This window comes from Pinus tabuliformis, chromosome 1_1, assembly GCF_031772625.1.
Source record: "Pinus tabuliformis cultivar Carrire ecotype Pingquan chromosome 1_1, CPIR1, whole genome shotgun sequence".
NCBI lineage: Eukaryota > Viridiplantae > Streptophyta > Pinopsida > Pinales > Pinaceae > Pinus > Pinus tabuliformis.
In genome coordinates, this window is record NC_142297.1 from 679,918,070 (window position 1) to 679,934,603 (window position 16,534).

The following is a 16,534-nucleotide window of genomic DNA, read 5'->3' on the forward strand; positions in this document are numbered from 1 at the left end:
GGCCATGCATTGTTTCCCCCTTTGGGGTTTTTAACCATGTAATACATTAGTATATTGATCTTTGATTTGTTCCTGTGAATGGTAGCTTAAGGTGTTTGACCTATGTTGAAATACCTTGTTTTGTCAAACAACCTTATCTTCATGTTTTTCTTGAGATTTTGTGTTCCATGATTTTAGCACAACCCTTTTCTCTAAATAAAAATTGTACTTCCAGCACACCCCTTTTCTCTAAATAAAAATTGTACTTCCGTTTTGCACTTCACATTGTGTATTTCCTTTTTTATCTATATCTATACAATCTAATTCAATTTCACTTGTATTATTCGTTCATGAATTTTTCATGTGTTTTCCTTGTATCTTTTATGTTTTTTTGTAAGTTTCACTTTTTGCAATTACACTTGTATCTTTCTTAGATGCTCCTACATCAAAGCTTAATTGCTTCCTAGTCTAGGAATGTTTGTAATAGGATTTTTTATTTCCTCACTCTTAGTTGGTAGTGAAATTATATACCAGTTACTAATAAAATTCTATACCATAATTATTTTGATTCAAATATGAGGTCATTCTCATGGTGGCTTAATGTGTTTGACCTATGTTGAAATACCTTGTTTTGTCAAACAACCTTATCTTCATGTTTTTCTTGAGATTTTATGTTCCATGATTTTAGCACACCCCTTTTCTCTAAATAAAAATTGTACTTACATTTTGCACTTCACATTGTGTACTTCCTTTTTTATCTATATCTATACAATCTAATTCAATTTCACTTGTATTATTCATTCATGAATTTTTCATGTGTTTTCCTTGTATCTTTTTATGTTTTTTTGTAAGTTGCACTTTTTGCAATTACACTTGTATCTTTCTTAGATGCTCCTACATCAAAGCTTAATTGCTTCCTAGCCTAGGAATGTTTGTAATAGGATTTTTTATTTCCTCACTCTCAGTTGGTAGTGAAATTATATACCAGTTACTAATAAAATTCTATACCATAAGTATTTTGATTCAAATATGAGGTCATTCTCATGTTGGATGGACCATTTTTGGGGGAATGCTTTTGGCTCAAGTAAAACATTTTTGTATTGTACATAAATGATCAAATTATCATTTTTGCTCCAAAATTGATGAGGTTTCTTCCTACTCTTAAATAAATTAATTAAATTAAAAATAAAAAATAAAAAATAATAATAATAATAAAAAAAATAAAAAATAAAAAAAATATCATCCTACCTTAATTGATGCTTATTAGCATGCCAAGAAAAGATCATTTATCTCCTACATGCATGTGTTTCCATCAATCACATCATAAACATCAAGTGAGATCATTTTATAGTCAACCTCATCAATAAAATACATAAAATTTGCGAATTTTTAAACTTATAAATTTTGTAACAAATCAACTCATCATCTCATGTGACTATCCTAACAAGCATGGTGTGAGATGCACCTTCTTTCTATTGCAAATATTTTTATTAGAGATTATGAGAAGTTATTATGGTTTTAGAATTTGTAGTTTCAATGCATCATTATATGGCAAAATTCTCTTTATTCCACCTTACCTTGTGACTTAACCATTAATTTTAACTTATCACATGCTTCTTTGGTTCGTTCAATTTCTTGCCCATTAGCTTGCTCAACTTGAGTAAACGAAAATCTCCCCCATATACTTTTGTATCTCTTTTCTTAATCCATTCTTTTTCTTCTATATGTTGAACTTAGTTATTGCAACTTTAAAGAAAGAAGTCACTTTAGCTTCAATAAACATTGTTTTAATAAGAAATTTATAGCACATGACATCATCCCTTGTATCATTATGCACCTTTCCAATTAACTTGAATAATGCCTATCTTTCATCTTCAAGCAACGTAATACAATAGCGTATTATGAAATTCAACACTTCAAATATTAGCAATCTATCTAGGCTTTTGCATAAAGTGGTACCTTAAAATTTGCAATCCATAGGCATAAGGTAGAGCATTTTTTGCATTAGAATTATTTCTAATCGAGGAACCTTGTTGCTTTTACCATTGTCAAAAAGTTTCACTTGCACAAAGCATTGAGTAACATCTCCAGCTAGACAAGTGTGGCCTTTTGTAAGTCCAAGAATTGTTGGCATCAAGTGAACTAATCTCCAACTTAGCTTCAACTTTAAAGGGATTATGCTGAATTAACAAATAATTTGTAGGCATTGTTGTTGAAGCACTTGTGTCCAGTTTTTCAGATGGAACTAACGTGACACAGATGTTATCCAAAATTTGATTTTGTTGTCCAAATTTATTAATGATTATTTCAAACACATGGTCATAATTAGTTAGCTCACTAATTTATTTTTCTATTTCATCATAAAGTATATATCTTTGAGGCACTCTAGCAAAGGCACAAAATCATGAATGCATGGAAAGTTGCTTGAACTTCTTCAACTTTGAATTGTTTATTTACTCTCCCTCTACATTATATTGGATTCCTGGCTTTACAATTGATTTTTCTTGCGACTTCTTATTAAGAAATTTAAACTTTTTTTACACCAAATTATCAAAAGGATTTATATTAGTATGATGCCAAATTGCCCTATGTTTGATTGTATCATATGCTTGTGTATGTGTTACTTGCAACCTATGGACAATATTTTGGATCCTCAATAACATCTCAATTTCAATAGCACCTATTCTGTTCTAATAACAAAGTACATCATGGGTCAGTTTTGTCACTCTATTGCTGCTGCTCTAAAATTAATATGCCCACATATCCTAAACTCTTGACTCTTCTCCACTGCAAGTAATTTTATCCAATGATTCCAAAATTAGCTTTTGCAAACTCTTGACTCTTCTCTACTGCAAGTAATTTTATCCAATGATTCCAAAATTAGTTTTTGCAAAATATTACAAAAATAAACTTAATATACATATATTACAATTGATAACATGTTTGTATACAAAGAAATAATAATGATGATAGTCACATGCACCAGCTGCAAACTTTGCACAAGGATTTATAACCCATGCCTTCATTTATAAATATTATAATTTTTACACTTGCCGCAAGACTCAACTAAATGTCAACAATTTTTTGGGACAGTGAGATTGTGTCTTCAACTTCCTTTGTAAAGGAATGTTACAAAATTCCAACTTTTGCACTACTTTGTTTCTTTTTACTCACAGGATTCTGCAACAAAGCAACAAATTCCATAGCTTTGTTATGCTCACATTATTTGTATTAGTGATGTTTTCATTGGTTCGTAACCACAAGTTATGCTGCTCATAGCACTTAGTAGTGTTGGTCTTGTGACACCCTTAATTTTTTTCAACATTTCTACAAAGCTTCTATGGGTGGTTGAACTCAATGAATTGCCACTTACTAGTGAAGTCCACTGCATATACTTCAACTCAATCAATACCCCCTTTTTTGACTAAAGGAATTTCATTTTGTGTGAGAATTTACTGGAGAACTTGTCCCAAGGCTTCGAGAAAGATATCATGAAATTTGATGGTCCATATGCAATACACATTTAATCCATCAATGCCTATGTAGATTACAGTATTATAAAACACATTAGATTGGAGAAATGTCAACAAGCCAAGCATTAATTATAAGAAAATCTACTAGGAAATTAGCAAATACAAATGTAGACTTTGGTTGTGGCAAAAATTAGTGACAATAATCCTTATTGGGATTCCTTTGGTTTGTACCCCCAAACCTGTCGATTTTTCTCAATATTTCTACAAGCTTCTATGGGTGGTTGAACTCAATGAATTGCCACTGACTAGCAAAATCCACTCCATATACTACAACTCAAGCAATAACCCCTTGTTTGAGGAAGGGTGTTTCATTTTGTGTGAAGTTACTCGATAACTAGTCCCAAAGCTTCAAGAGAGATCATGAAATTTGATGGTTTGTATGCAATACACATTTAATCCATCAATGCCTAGGTAGATTACAGTATTATAAAACACATTAGATTCGAGAAATGTCAACAAGCCAAGCATTAATTAAAAGAAAATCTAACAGGAATATAGCAAAGACAAATGTGGACCTTGGTTGCAGCAAAAGTTAGGGACAATAATCCTTATTGAGATTCCTTTGGTTTGTGCTAGCCCAGTTTTGACCATTGCAAGGCATACAGAGTTTGTATAGATTGTAAATGCGTAATTTGTATGATGAGTGTCAAGGCACTGAGGTAAATTAAATGACCCTGTAATATAAACATTGTAACTATGTTTCATAAGAATTCATGGTGCATAGCGATAGGCCAAGGCTTCACTAGATTATCACTAGACGTATAGATATAAAACTGTAAATACACTATTTATTGATTGTGGTATGAGTTACCACAACACACTCTAAGCCATGTAAAAAGCCAACACTAGAAAATAATGGTCTGGGATGGTTGTAGGGAGCACGAGGGGATTGAGTGCAATGATTCCAGGGGAAAGAAAACATGTTTTTCTCAATGTCAACTCCAGAACCTCCCATCTTTTTCATCATGCCCCATAAATGAAACTCGCAAACATTTTTTACTTGAAGAACAAAACATGAATGCATGAAGTGGTCAGTGAAGGAAACTCTGAATCATGTAAATGATGAGGATAAGAAAAGTACCTTGTAAGAGAAAAGTACCATGTAAGAGAAAAAGTATAACTATTTCAGGAATTCATAGTAATTTTTCATTCCATTCTCCTCCCTCATTGTTTTGCATTCAATGTCCATTATTACCTTTGACGTACTAGATTCTCATGAGGTATTGGATCCCAAATATGTATTTTTTGTAACCAGCGCCACGAATCTGGGAATTTGGGAGGTTGTATTGAGTATAGAGGCTACGGGAACACAGTAAACCATCACCTACTTGTTTATGTTGTCCATTGACTCCCCCTTAAAAAAAATTAACTCAGCATGTTTTTAAAGGGCAATCAGTAATTGGGATAAGAAGTTTCATTGCTGATTGAAGGATGGATATGGTGTTCAAGAATGTAACTAGTGTCAGTCTTCATAATTGTATTTAAATCACGATGTAATGTATTTGTCAAAAGAAAGAAAAATAAATTTTACTATTAAAGAAATTGACTTATTAAAGCATGGGTTTCATGCTTGGGTCAATTGTTTTAGGTCATAGCATCCATTGAAGGATTCTAGGGTTTATGTCAAGTATTCTTGTCCATGTCATAATGTAAAAGACCCTTCTTGGGCTCTATTTGTTAAGAAAGAAATTTATTTTAATGTAAATTAGGTCTTCTAGGTCTCCTCCACCAAGTCGGCCTCAAATTGAACAAGTCAGCCCAACTGAGGGGCAAAAACTCCTATATAATGGCAGCAACTTGACCTCCTTTGGAGCACTCACTCATCAAGTTCAATCTGCAACTTTTGGGGCCAGAAAAAGTGTGAAATTCAAGGGATAAGAAGAAAAAGGCTAGCGAAGGAGGTCTCTATCAAGCACCAGATGTCGAAATATTCTCTCTCTCACGTGTGTGAAGCTGCTGAACCATTGGGGGGCGAAACTGCAGTGCTGAAGCTGGTCTGAAATTTTGTGTTGCTAGGGGCCAAAATTTCTGGGTTGTTTCTGGGTGGATGCTGCTGGACAAGAAGAGACTACTGCAGTTTGTTGAATTTAATTGGAAGGTTGACTTGGTGGAGGAGGAAACTCTGTTGGTCTTAGGTCTTGGTCTATATCTCATTTTGAATCTACTGAAGGAAGACTTTTTGACTAGATTTTCCCCTATAGAGGGGTTTTAGCCCTGTCAGATTGCCTACATTGGTGTGCTTGATCTTCATGTTTTTCTTTTGGTAATTGCTTGATGAAACTAAGATAAAAGAAGAACATAAGAAAGATAATAAGAACTCAAAGATATCACAAGTGAATATCAACAAGAGAAAATCTTTCTGCCTTTTCGATTTTCTAACATATGGTGCTTGGAGCTTGCCAATTGGTTGATTTATGAACGTTGCATGTTGGATTTGTTGTGCTTAATCCCATAGTTGCTTTCTTCACCTTGGTGATCTCATACCCTGGCTTGGGGTCAGGGTGGCATCTACAGAGGATGCCTATAGTTGGGCAGTGAAGAATCTTTGCATGAAGTTTGCATGAATCTGTTTAAAATAAATATAGGCATGTGCGGCCATGATATCCAAAAAGCCTTGCCAGATAAAGAAAGGCTAACAAGATATATTCAGCAATAAAATCATGCGAGGATGTCACAAATCGCTTTAAGCTCTGGGCACAAGAAGAAGCCGCTGTCACCTATAATGAATATATGGCTTCCAGCTCTGAATGTTTCGCCACTACTCTGATAAGGGGTGGTGGTTCATGATGATTAGCTGGCTCGAGGGGTCTCTCATGACTAGTGTTACTTGGGTCCACCTCCAGAACCACTACCTCACTTAGCATTGGTGTAGATAAAATTGACTCTTAGACCTTCCACTAGAAGATCGATAATCAAGCAAGTTAGACAAAAGCGGAAATGGTACTATCAATGAGCAAGAATTAATGAAACAGTCTGAAATGCACAAAGTTTAATCAGGGCCTAAAAGAAGCCAAATAAACTTCTAGCAACAAAGAACAGTGAAAAGAGATCTCAAGTTATGTGAAAAAAATGCAACATGATCTTCAACCAGTCGAGATCATTGAAGCATGTAACGTACACATCTCCATCTATTGCAACTTGCAAGTCCAGAGGGCATATTACACAATGCAAAATGGCCTAACTCTAAAAACAAATTTCAGAACATCTTCAGATTAAGAAAGGCTTTCATGCATTTAACATGATATCACAGCCCTCTCTTACACAAGTTAGAATGTGCTAACATAGCCCTCTCTCAGAAGAGGTCAAAATTATGCTCCATAAAAGTATATTTTCAAGTTACTCAGGCCAGAACTATATATACAGTCTACAACACAATTCTAAAAAGGCATCAACTGGATAGAGAATCAGAATACTTGAAAAAAAAAAATATCTGAAATACCCAATTAAAAATGGGTGTTTTGACGTTGTGTGGTTGATTTGGAAGCCCCCTACATGAAGACTCCTGAAAAAGTAATAATCTGAATAAAGACAAACTAAGCAGTGTCCTGGGATCTGTTAACCTTCCCAAGAAACACTCCCATCTTGTCAATGGCCTGCTTTTGGTAGAACCAGGAGAATGTCATATTCATGCTTCTGCTTCCCTATGTCTGTTGGATCATTTCAAAGAAATCCTTTTGAACCTTGCTTTACCAAACCACCTTGAAAATAAACGTCCTGGTCAGAAGCAGCAGTTCTTATATGGTCCATACCATGTTCACTTATCTTGAGCTCTTGAAAGCATAAGAATCAATAGTTTTGACACTAATGTGCCCATACCATTGACCTCTGGACAGATGAACAGATGAAGTATTTAAGGCTTTAAATACTGGAGCTGGCATTAATCCATTTTGTTGATGTTGAAATACCCAGATAGCTTACCATCAACCTCTACTAGTTTTGTTCTTGTACACCAAATCCTGTAATCTAATGCTGTAATGCTCTGGATACATGATATTCATGATTGTCCCAACCGATTTTGAAGAGCTTCAATAGCATCTTTCCACTGCCATCCCTGCTGTCTCAAATCTTCAAATGAGGTGGTCTTTTTCAACTGCATCACAGTCCAAATAAAACAAAATTTTCAAAGGTAACCAGCCAAATAATCTCCAACCTTATAAAGAAAACTAGAAAGCTTCTGGGTGAAAAAAGAATTCCAAAGTTCTAAATATGAAGTTTTAGAACATCAAAGACAAAAACCACAGGACTTACAGTACAGATCTTAAAGTTGGAAGAATTCAACACTTGGACATTAAGCTCCTTAGGATTATCAGACCAAACTATCTCACCCTTCTGTACCAATTTGACTGGGTCTACATATATCAACTTCGGCTTGTCTGTCAGAATCAGCTGCATCTTTTTGTTGTAAAGTTTCCGAATTTTCTTAACCAATGAAACCATCACAATGGACTCCCCTGGATCTAGAAATTTCTCCCTGCACAAGTGAATGTTTCATCTGTTCAGAAGGATTGAGGAACCAGTTATCAGAGGAATATATCGACAAACTATATAGAATCACCTCTGTTATTTCAACCATTCAATCAATCAACCTATATATATATATATATATATATATATATATATATATATATAGATATAGATATATATATATAGATATAGATATATAGATATAGATATATAGATATAGATATATTACCAGAAACACCTGTAGGAAATGTATTCCTGGCCCAGGAACCTTTCAGAAAGGTTTCCTGGCATTTCTGCCTGTTTCGACCCCCTTTTTAGAAGAGAAAAGAGGGCCAGAAATAAACAGATCCCAAATGAAAATCAAACAGATAATTATTCTATAAAGATGTTTCTAGAAGTCAGTTATCGTTATAGTGAAGAAATTGTGCAGAGCAGTAACAGAAAAGAGCATGCAGGTTGTCTGGGACAGATTCTTTATTTTGCATGTGCATGTGCTAGGACAGAAACTATTTTTGTATGTTCAGGATTGGCACGGCAAGGATATTTTGTGATGGTGAAGGGACTTTGTGAGCAATAGCAGATTTCTTCTCTCTCTCTTAACCATACTGCATAAATCTTCCTCTGAACAATGGCTTCTCACTCCCCTGCTGATGTCTCCTATTCTGAAGAATGTGTGTGCAGTAGTAAGAGAAAAGTGTGTGCATGTGCTAGAACTGCAGCGGCTTTTGCATATGCAGGATCGGGACAGCAGAGAAAATTTGTGAAAGAGGAGTTTTGTGAGCACCAGATTTCTTCTCTTTCTTTCAACCATCCTCCATAAATCTTCCTCTCAACATTTCTTCTCATTTCTCTAGTCATGTCTCCTCTTGTGAGAAAGTGTGTGCAGTAGTAAGAAAAAAGTTAAAAACATGAAAACTGTGTGCCGGTTGTCTGGGACAGCATCTTTTTTTAAATGTGTGCATGTGCTAGTACAGCAAAGAATGTGCAGCTGTTTTTGCATGTGCATGAATGTGACAGCAATAGCAGATTTTTTCTCTTTCCTTCAACCATCCTCCATAAATCATTCTCTCAACAATGGCTTCTTCTCATTCCTCTGCTGATTTCTCCTCTTTGGAGAGACATTACTAATTTGCTGGCTGATAAAAACCCTTTATGCACTGATTCCCTATAGCAGTCACCACAGACATTGTAACCCAGAATTGATGAATTTGAGCTTTTCCAAGACTTGCACAGACTCCATTTTTTTTTATAAATCTGATCTTCTTGTCTTGGTAATGTATGTAGATGATCTTATCATGACAGGAAATTCTAACCAGCTCATTTTGTGATGTAAGAAGAAATTGGCCAGTGAATTTGACATGAAAGAAATTGCTCTGCTGCACTATTTTTTGGGACTAGACGTTTCACAAGTTGTAGGTGAAGTCTTCATTGGACAAAGTCTACTGTGGGGAAAGGTTGTTGGGAGTTGGAGCACGAGGCACCAATCTCCAAAAGACTTTAAGTGTGAAGCACACGCTGGGAGCATTTTTATATGATATATATTTTAATATAATTTGATGCAAATATGTTCAGAAAATGCAATGCAGAACAGTGAATTAGCTGCAGAAAATATGAAAACAAAGATTTGTATAGTAGATTAGTGATATCGTCAAAGAAACAAACGTTTAGTACACAAATAACATCAACAATTTAGCAGTAATAACTTATAGCATTGTCATCAAATATCAACCATAAAATCAACACACTAGCAAATAACATCAACAATGAAATGAAACAGGACTTCATGACCAAATAATTGTACAATGAAGTCAACAGCTCAAACTTAATCCTCAAATTGTTATATAATGTTGATGAAATAGGCCATAATAAAGAATCCAGAAAAATAACACTGTTCTAGAAGCTAGATTCTAAACTGAAAAAGACAATAATCCTAACATCTACTAAGCTTTCCTCTTGTTAGTTAGAAGTTATTAGTTATAGGAAGTTCAAAATCAGTGATCCTCTCACCAAAAGACACAACAAGGACAAACGTTTGCAGCTATTGATCTTATTAATAACTGTAGAGATCTAGTTCAAAAACATGAAGATCTTTAGTTCTTCACTTAACATAAGAAGGTTTAATATGTTTGTTCCTGATTTTTATGCTAATGTGAATTAAAAAATTATCTAAAGTGGTAACTCATAGGAATTATGGCCATTGATCGTGGAACATATATTGCTTGTAAATTTGTTATTTTCACAATGTTACGTGGTCCATGGAGGATACAACCTCAATTAAGTATTATTATCTCAATTCTTATCTAAGTTACCGCAAACGCCTAGCACAAATACAGAAACGCCATTTGCTGTTTCAGAAATGGATCTGGGCAGGAAACGGGTTCGAAACGGCCTTGAAACGTTTGCAACCCATTTCAGGTTTTCCGGAAATGCCGAATCCGGTTTCGGGGTTGTTTCAGGGAATTTAAATGGTTTTGGATCATTTCGGATCCAAGAAAATCGTGATCTGTATCCGGATTTCCAAAAACGGATCCACCCAAGAACACCCACGCAAACGGAATGGCTACCAATGCGTGGGTGTATCAAACATGGCAGAAGCTAAGTTGCACGAAACAGGGAAACGGGTACGAGTTTCCGAAACGGGAAGCGATACGAAACGCGACCTCCCCAGTTTTTGGAAACGGGGAAACGCGAATATATATATATATATATAGATATATATATATATATATATATATAGATATATATATATATATATAGATATATATATATATATATATATATATATATATATATATATATATATGTGCAATCATAAAGCATTAATGATACATTATAATTTATTACACTTAAACATTAAGATTTAATTTACATCACATTTACTCATGAATGATCACATAATGAAAATAAAAATATCGGAATATGCAAAAGCACCGTTTATTATACATCCAAATCTCAAAATCAGCCTTTATTTATATTAATATATGAGGCTGCAAGTACAATAAAGACTATAAGGCTGCAAGAGAGAGATCCAAATCAGGATTTTCTGCATCCACATCCCATTCTTTAGAAGGACCACTGTTGTATTGGGAGTCTCCTCCTACATAATCGAACGACCTTAGTGCTCTTAATTAAATACACGTTTCATACCCTAGTACCCTACATGATCTTGATTATTGGGAGTTTCCCCTGCATAGAGGGCTTGATTCTCTTGATTAAATACAAGTTCCATACCTTAGTACATGATAAAATCCAATGGAAACATTGCAATCCCCCCAATCCTGAAAAACAAATAAGTCTGCTGGATTTTGAGTGAGATCTAAAATTCTACTTTCTCCATATGAAATCCAATGAGGGCGAAACCACTCTCAAACATCCTGAGTCATTTCATGGTAATGTTAACACTAGGTCATATGCCTCAAACTTCCTTATGAACTGCATATCAACACTAGGGCAAAAATTCACTTTTATAACTTTAGACACACATCTAGAAGTCACTAACATACCCTAAAAGTAAATTAAAAAACAGATTAAATTTTTTTTAAAAAACACAAGTCAATGAGGAAACGTGGGTCGTACGGCCCTGAAACGCGTTTCCAGCCGTACTGGCCACGTTTCCGTTTCGGGAAACGTGGCAGTACGGCCGGAAACGCGTTTCACGGCCGTACCAAACGCGTTTCCTCGTTCGTACCCGTTTCCGTACAGAAACGGACCTCTATGCCACATTTCCTGCAACATAGGGCAGAAGAAAAAGAAGAACATAAGAACATAAGAAAGTTAAAAGAAGAACATAAGAAAGTTAATAGAACATAAGAATATCACAAGTAATTATCAACATAAAGAAAATCTTTCTGCCTTTCTGATTTTCCAACACATTTTGTGGCTCCTCCTAGTTGAAGATATATTAATTCTTGAAGTATGGTACCCCAAAGATGGGCATAGCACCAGCACATTTGCCCCAAAAGGATAATGGCCCTTTTATTCATTGCTGCCCTAAAAGGAAGGCCAGAATCTATAATTTAAGAGGCCTAAATCCAAGTGTCTAAATTGGCCTTGAAAAGAGCTTTTATAAAGAATCAAAATCAATATTTTTATGAAGCCTAAAGCCCCCTTTAACCGGTCAGTTCATCTTCTTCAGGTAGGCTTCAATACAGTCATGACTTTTCAAAAGATAAGTATTATTTGGTTCAGGTCGGCTCTTGTGGACAGATGTGTCTTTTCAAGGTTCAAGTCGGCCTCATTATAGGTCGTCTCAATCACTATTTATACACCAGCCATTGGCATTTTAGTAGCAACAATTTGGTAATTAATCTGAGATAAAAGAAGCAGTCTGAGATACAAATTTATGAGGCCTTGTGCTTAGACGAAAATCTGAAGAAAGGCGGATCAAATATTGCTTTGATTGACTTGGGATTTGGTTTCTGGTTTTTGGTCTTGAGTTCTGGTTTTTTGGTGATCGACAGATCAATTTTTGGAGTCCATCATTGGAGCAGACTTGGTCACCCTCGTAGACAGACTAAATCCGGCTCATCCTTGCACAAAATTTCAGCCTGTGGGTGAATCATCACAGACTTATGTTTCCACCCAAAGTCTGAGGTGATTCAACCCTATTGAAGAAGCTAAGGTCTATGGAAATTTGGGCCTGAGGCAAGCACATAACTCAGCCCCTGTGGGCAGACCCGAGCCTGCAACCTCCTCCCTATGAAGGAGGTACAGACTTCACCTGTTATTTGATCTCAGGCTTTGGTCTATTTTATCAAGAGCTCGACCTTGAAAAAGACCAATCTTTGGTTCATATATTGGTGTATATGTTACGCCAGTTAGGAGCTTATCTGAAGCATACTTGAAAACATTTTTGTAGCAGCCTCTCTAGAAGTATTTTTAAAGACTTGAAGCAGACCTGGAGTAGTCCTTAAAGACATTCTTTGAGTAGACTTGTAGCCTGATTTTTTGAGCACATAGGAGCAGATTTGTAGCCTGATTTGTTGAGAACTTACAAGCAGAATTGTGACCTGATTTGTTGAGCACTTAGGAGCAGATTTGTTGTCTGATTTGTTGAGCAATTTGGAGTGAAACTTGGAGACCCTTTGTTGCAGACTTGGAGATATCTTGATGTAGACTTGAAGCTGACTTTGGAGTTGAACTAGAAGTCTTCCTTGTAGCAGAACTCGAAGCCTCTTTGGAGCAGACTTGGAGTAGATCTTGAAGACCCCTTGAGAGCAGATTTGAAGTAGACCATAAGAGCAGATCTTGAATTTTGTTGAAGACTGCTTTTGGTATCAGAATTTGATATTGATCTTGAAGCAAGCTGGGGTAAGATCGTTTGTGGATTTGATGATCTAAGGTATGTACTTCTCAGTTGAACTATTGATATGACTGTTGAAATTCATTTGCAAGCTAGAATTTCTAATCATGATAATTACTTGTGACTGATATATATGTTTACTTTTAGCATTCTCTTCATTTAATTATGTCATCAAGCAATTATACATTTAGTTATGTGAAAAAGTAGAGATCACAGTGCACAAGAGACAAGAAACACCAGAAATTAGGCCAGAGGCCAGGGCAAAACCCACAAGGGGAAAACCCAGCAATCCTTTCCTTATAGAATCTTTGTCAACAAGAGAAATCCAAGTCACATCTCAACAGACCAGTAGACCAATTATCCAAGTGCCAAGTCCACCCTCCACCAATAGCCCAAACTTTGTCACAACTCTGTCCATAATATATTCAACAAGTTTGCCACATGCCTGTCCTTGGATGCCACGTCCCACAGAGATAGAGTGCCTCGGATAGCTCGAATAATCACAGAAGAAATAGTGCCTCAAGTAGCTTGCATTTCACAGAAGTAATAGTGCTTCAGGTAGCTCACGTTCACAAAAGTATAGTGCTTCAGGTAGCTCACATTCCACAGAAGATTAGTTCCTTAACTAGCTCTGAATTCCACAGAAGAATGCCTCTGAATTCCCTTCCACAGGTGAGACCTGAATTGGTTTCTAAATGGTGGAGAATAGATGTCACTATATAGTCCTCATCCAAAAAGTTGCCTCTAAAGGCTGAATCAACTTGACTTATGTTGGGCTGACTTGGTCAACTTGAGGACACAAAATATATTCTTTAATAACATTTTTTCTTTTCTTTTCAATGTCCAAATGGGACATGATAATAATTTTTTTTCTTTTGACTCTAGCATGAAGAACATGCTTAAATAAATACATCAATGACAAATTATACATTATGAGGACCAACCATAGTTACAATTTCAACACTCCCTCTTATCTAGGGAGGCATTCATAATGACTCATCTGGATATTCTCAATTTGAAGACTTCTATAAGAAAGGATCCAGATTGATAAGCATCATCAATGATAACATCATCATAACCAACATTGTCAAACTACCAGGCCTCAACAAGTAAGCTCTATCTCTCCACTAGACCAGAGCACAATGTTGGGAGGCATTCAATAGGACAACACACAACTACCTCTCCGAGGCACATACTCCACCTAGGTTCACCGAAGTATGTCCTCCACAGGACCATTTCCTACTTGTCACAAGGAAATGTCGGTCCACCAGACCATTCTTAAACCAGGTCAATGTACTTGACTGAAGGTTTCTAAATGGTGGAGAATAGATGTCAATATATAGTCCTCATCCAAAAAGTTTCCTCTAAAGGCTGAATCAACTTGACTTATGTTGGGCTGACTTGGTCAACTTGAGGACACAAAATATATTCTTTAATAACATTTTTTCTTTTCTTTTCAATGTCCAAATGGGACATAATAATAATTTCTTTTCTTTTGACTCTAGCATGAAGAACATGCTTAAATAAATACATCAATGACAAATTATACATTATGAGGACCAACCATAGTTACAATTTCAACACTCCCTCTTATCTAGGGAGGCATTCATAATGACTCATCTGGATATTCTCAATTTGAAGACTTCTATAAGAAAGGATCCAGATTGATAAGCATCATCAATGATAACATCATCATAACCAACATTGTCAAACTACCAAGGCCTCAACAAGTAAGCTCTATCTCTCCACTAGACCAGAGCACAATGATGGGAGGCATTCAATAGGACAACACACAACTACCTCTCCGAGGCACATACTCCACCTAGGTTCACCGAAGTATGTCCTCCATAGGACCATTTCCTACTTGTCACAAGGAAATGTCGGTCCACCAGACCATTCTTAAACCAGGTCAATGTACTTGACTCAAGGTTTCTAAATGGTGGAGAATAGATGTCAATATATAGTCCTCATCCAAAAAGTTGCCTCTAAAGGCTGAATCAACTTGACTTATGTTGGGCTGACTTGGTCAACTTGAGGACACAAAATATATTCTTTAATAACATTTTTTCTTTTCTTTTCAATGTCCAAATGGGACATGATAATAATTTATTTTCTTTTGACTCTAGCATGAAGAACATGCTTAAATAAATACATCAATGAGAAATTATACATTATGAGGACCAACCATAGTTACAATTTCAACACTCCCTCTTATCTAGGGAGGCATTCAAAATGACTCATCTGGATATTCTCAATTTGAAGACTTCTATAAGAAAGGATCCAGATTGATAAGCATCATCAATGATAACATCATCATAACCAACATTGTCAAACTACCAAGGCCTCAACAAGTAAGCTCTATCTCTCCACTATACCAGAGCACAATGTTGGGAGGCATTCAATAGGACAACACACAACTACCTCTCTGAGGCACATACTCCACCTAGGTTCACCGAAGTATGTCCTCCACAGGACCATTTCCTACTTGTCACAAGGAAATGTCGGTCCACCAGACCATTCTTAAACCAGGTCAATGTACTTGACTCAAGGTGTTAATCTTAATCAGCCACAGTACATGACACAAGAATGTCAATCCACAATGTCTATCCAATCTACCATTCTCCCTATCCTAGTCCATGTACTTGACTTGGGGTGTACTTGACTGGTCCCTCTTAACTAGGGAGGCATTCATAATGACTCATCTGGATATTCTCAAGTTGAAGACCTCTATAAGAAAGGATTCAGATTGATAAGCATCATGAATGATAACATCATCATAACCAGCATTGTCAAATTACCAAGGCCTTAAAAAGTAAGCTCTATCTCTCCACTAGATCAGAGCACAATGTTGGGAGGCATTCAATAGGACACCACACAACTGCCTCTCTGAGGCACATACTCCACCTAGGTTCACAAAGTATGTCCTCCACGGGACCATTTCCTACTTGTAACAAGGAAATGTCGGTCCACCAAACCATTCTTAAACCGGGTTGATGTACTTGACTTAGGGTGTTAATCCTAATCGACCACAGTACATGACACAAGAATGTTAGTCCATGATGCTTATCCAATCTACCATTCTCCCTATCTTGGTCCATGTACTTGAATTAGGGTGTTAGTCCTAGTCATAGTACATGACATAGGGAGAAATAGGTTTCCATCCTCACCCCCTCTCAATATGGGAAGTGTTATCCACAAGCCCAAGCTTTGTCTTGAAAGTAATCAAGCTTCCTTACATCAGCTACCTCTTCATCTG

General features: G+C 36.1%; 1 protein-coding gene across 1 annotated transcript in view; it reads right to left on the reverse strand.

Annotated features, from left to right (window-relative positions):
• Positions 1-7,426: 7,426 nt before the first annotated feature.
• Positions 7,427-16,534, reverse strand: part of LOC149215244 (3-phosphoinositide-dependent protein kinase 2-like) — a 57,161-nt gene continuing 48,053 nt past the window's right edge. The window contains exons 9-10 of the mRNA XM_089392579.1: positions 7,761-7,983; positions 7,427-7,602 (exon numbers count right to left, since the gene is read on the reverse strand). Coding sequence (XP_089248705.1) covers positions 7,507-7,602; positions 7,761-7,983 — 319 coding nt within the window. The 3' untranslated portion in view covers positions 7,427-7,506. The remainder of the gene's footprint in view (positions 7,603-7,760; positions 7,984-16,534) is intronic.